The 3,632-nt window shown below is 40.9% G+C and overlaps 1 protein-coding gene across 1 annotated transcript; it reads left to right on the forward strand.

Moving 5' to 3' along the window:
• Window positions 1–776: 776 nt before the first annotated feature.
• Window positions 777–1,454, forward strand: LOC113239292. Its single transcript, XM_026476212.1, has one exon. It carries the CDS (start codon window positions 777–779, stop codon window positions 1,452–1,454), a length of 678 nt encoding a protein of 225 aa, XP_026331997.1.
• Window positions 1,455–3,632: the final 2,178 nt, after the last annotated feature.

Raw genomic sequence — 3,632 nt, forward strand, 5'->3', positions numbered from 1 at the left:
GTGTCGGAAGCTGTCATGGGATCCAAATCATCAACTTCTCATTCAAGCAGCCATATTACGGCTCAACCTCACACATCATCTAAATCTTTTGTTGTCAAACTTCCATACACTTGTTCATATTGTCAAGGTGAACATATCATCTACTCTTGTAAGAAATTCAACTCGATGACACCAGCTGACTGTAAACAGTTTATCATTGATAACAAATCGGTTTTAATTGCCTGCGTTCACATCATGCAAGCCAATGTAAATCTAAAAGTAGCTGTCAAATTTGTCATGGCCGTCATCATACTAAGCTACACTTAGATAACAATTCTCATGCTATTCAAAGGTCAACTGCCCAGCCAGAGGCCGTTGTATCCACTTTAAGCTCTACAATACAACTGCCCCATGTGCATAGTATCCACGGTTGATCTACTGTACTATTGGGCACGGCTGTGGTTGGAGTTAGAGACGCCAATAATTCCATTATTAAAGTTCGAGCTCTCATAGATAGCGGTTCACAGGTCACCATAATTACAGAAACATTCGCACGGAAACTACAATTGCCTCGCTCCTGCCCTTCTGTACTCTTTGGACTAGTAGAAACTAGTGGACGACGCACCAATGGTAGCGTTCAATGTGCCATCCATTCGTTAATGAATCCAGGCAGTACCCCATTGGTAACCACCGCAGTTATTCTTAAGCAGATTACTGGCAATCTTCCTAGTACCCAACTGGCTCCATAAGTGGTAGGCAGGTGGAGACATCTTAGGCTGGCTGATGATAAGTTCTCGATGCCCGGACCCATAGACATGCTCCTAGGTGTAGAAATCTATAAGCAGATTTTCAATGGACGCAAATTTTCTTTAAGCGAAGGATTTCCTTCCGCATACGCATCTATTTTCGGCTGGGTTCTGATGGGTAGAGCTCCATCGAAATCTTACGGTTCGCATCAAGCTGTATCTATGCCTTGTACCGTTGACCTCAATTCCATTCTTACAAAGTTCTGGGAAGTAGAGGAGGTTCCAACGAAAGTCATACAGGATCCAGACGATCTGCTTTGCGAAAAACATTTTGTAGAGACCCACTCTCGCGACTCTTTCGACAGGTTTATCGTACGCTTACCATTCAAACCTGGATATCTGCTTCTAGGTTCAACATTTGATAGTGCTCTTAAGCGGTTTTGTGGTTTAGAACGGAAACTCAGCAAAGACAGTCGTCTCAAGGAGCTCTACATGGAGTTCATGAGAGATTATCTTAATGCAGGTCACATGCGACCAATTTCTCCCAACGTAACTTCGAATAGACACTACATACCCCATCATGGTATGCTTAAAGATAGCAGTAGCACCACCACACGTCGAGCGGTATTCGAACCCTCTGCGCCTGGTAGCTCCGGTGTCTCACTCAACCAGCTACTGATGGCAGGTCCAAAGCTACAGCAGTGCACCAGCGCAACGTGCAACATTTAAGTCGGTCTGGTCTCCGGCATATACAGCCCGGCCAAAGCTTCAGAGATGGCTTAAACAAAAATTGTCAAGGACTCTGGTCAGGTTCTACCGGGATCAAAAATTTTCCAATCTGGCAAAGTCAAGATGGCCGCCATAAACAATTGACTTTTCTAAATCTTCGCAGATCCCACCCACTCAAACTCAACCAAAGAGGATTCTCTACCGAAATATAAAGTTCAACTCCCAATTTGCCACAATATGCAAAGAAAGCCCTCGCGGGCAGCTTTAGCGACCCGGCGCAACTCGCGTCACTAGTTATAATATATATGGCTCGATATAGGTCGATTACCACTGACTGATTGACTGACTGACTAACTGATGTAGTCATTTAGATAATTGTTCTAGCAGAAGGAGGCGCGGTGGGTCAAAATGATTTACAAAAGTCGTGGTCGGATCGGTCCGGTGAGTACCAGAAATATCTGAAACCTTCGAAAAATGGATTGAATCAAGAGGGACCCCGGCTGAAGTAAATAAAATTAGAAATTCGGATAAACAAGATCGCCACCATACAAATTTCAGAGCCCTGTAGCTCGAAGAGTATTGGAGATGGGCGGGCGGTGCTCGACCAAATATCGTAGAGATTGATGGGGGTCAACTGCCGGTGTCAAAGTGGTGAAAAGAGTGAAATCGTATGCGACGCGAAGCTCGGGCTAAAATTGCCTTAACTTATATACTTTGCGCTTACGCTGTTGTATACTGTTCTCATTCTATTCTTCTTCTATTCTCTTCATCTATCTTTTCTGACTGTTTCTGTTTCATCGCTATTGCCTGTGCTAGTGCTTATGCTAAATTTCTTATTGCACAATAAAACTCTTCTCTATTTTGTGTGTTGTTGTGGCGTGACAATATATGGATACTACCACCACACGTAAGTCAGACTATTTAATTTAACTGTTTACCGAACTGTGCGTTAACTGGTACCCAAACGACTATACATGACCCGACTGCGGAGAACTCCGCTGATTATGCATCTCACAGCGTCAATGCAGAATCTATGCAATTTCTCTCCTGTGGTAGTCAGGACCGAGTTGTTTGGAAAGGGAGGATGAGTCAACGTGGCTGTCCAACCCGTCATTCTTAGTGACATTACTCGAAATTGAATCCTCATTCAAAAATTTCTTGTTTCCAGCTAATAAAGCGGACTACGGAATACAATTGAAGAATTAATAAATTTTATCGATTTTCCAATGTTAAACGTCTAACGCGTACGGTAACGTATATGCTGCGATTTATTGAATCATGCAAGAAGCGACCACTAACGACCAACTGTCTATCAGAGACTGAATTGAGCAATGCACTGAATGTAATCATTCGCGTTTGGTCATCATGGTGAATTATTAAAAGGCAAAGCTTTGCCAAACAAAAATCCTCTTCTCAAGTGCAATGCATTTATCAATGAAAATAAATTGATACGCGTTAGAGGTCGACTCGATAACTCATCTTACACATGTAATAAAAAATCTCCCGATTTTATTACAGTCCACACATCGATTTACAAAATAACTTTTACCACAACAACTGATTGAACCCGGAGGCTACCCATTTGAAAATGTAGGCGTTGATTACGCTTTCCCCATTTCTTCTGTTAATATGGGGCACGATTGTACAATCGTAAAGGTTTAAATTGCCATTTTTATTCGTTTCACAACCACGGCTATTCATTTAGAATTGGTAGGTGATTTATGTAGTAATACTTTTCTCTCAGCCTTACGAAGGTTTATGTCACGAAGAGATAAGCCTGTTAATCTGTACTCAGATAACAATGATCTTTCGAAGTTTTTAAAGGCTACTTATGATTCCTTGTCTAGCGACGCCGCAAGAGACAGAATAAACTTTCATTTTATATATATTCTTTATTGTACCAAAAATACATCAGAAAACTTAATTATAGAAAAAGTGAGCAAAGGTGGACTTATAAAAGAGATCTCTTCCAGCCAACCCAAGACAGGAGAACAAAGGTCATAAGCGGGCAACACTATGCAAGTAAAAAGGAAGGAGAAAAATAATAAACTTAGCTGTTTACATAAACAGAAAATAATAATAATAATAATAATTAACAAATATATATATTATATATATTATATATATATATATATGTAAAGGAAAATATGATTTCCTTCACTCTAAACATCGTCATAG

The sequence above is a fragment of the Hyposmocoma kahamanoa genome, unplaced genomic scaffold (genome assembly GCF_003589595.1).
Source record: "Hyposmocoma kahamanoa isolate Upper Pololo Valley unplaced genomic scaffold, ASM358959v1 99818, whole genome shotgun sequence".
NCBI classification, from domain to species: domain Eukaryota; kingdom Metazoa; phylum Arthropoda; class Insecta; order Lepidoptera; family Cosmopterigidae; genus Hyposmocoma; species Hyposmocoma kahamanoa.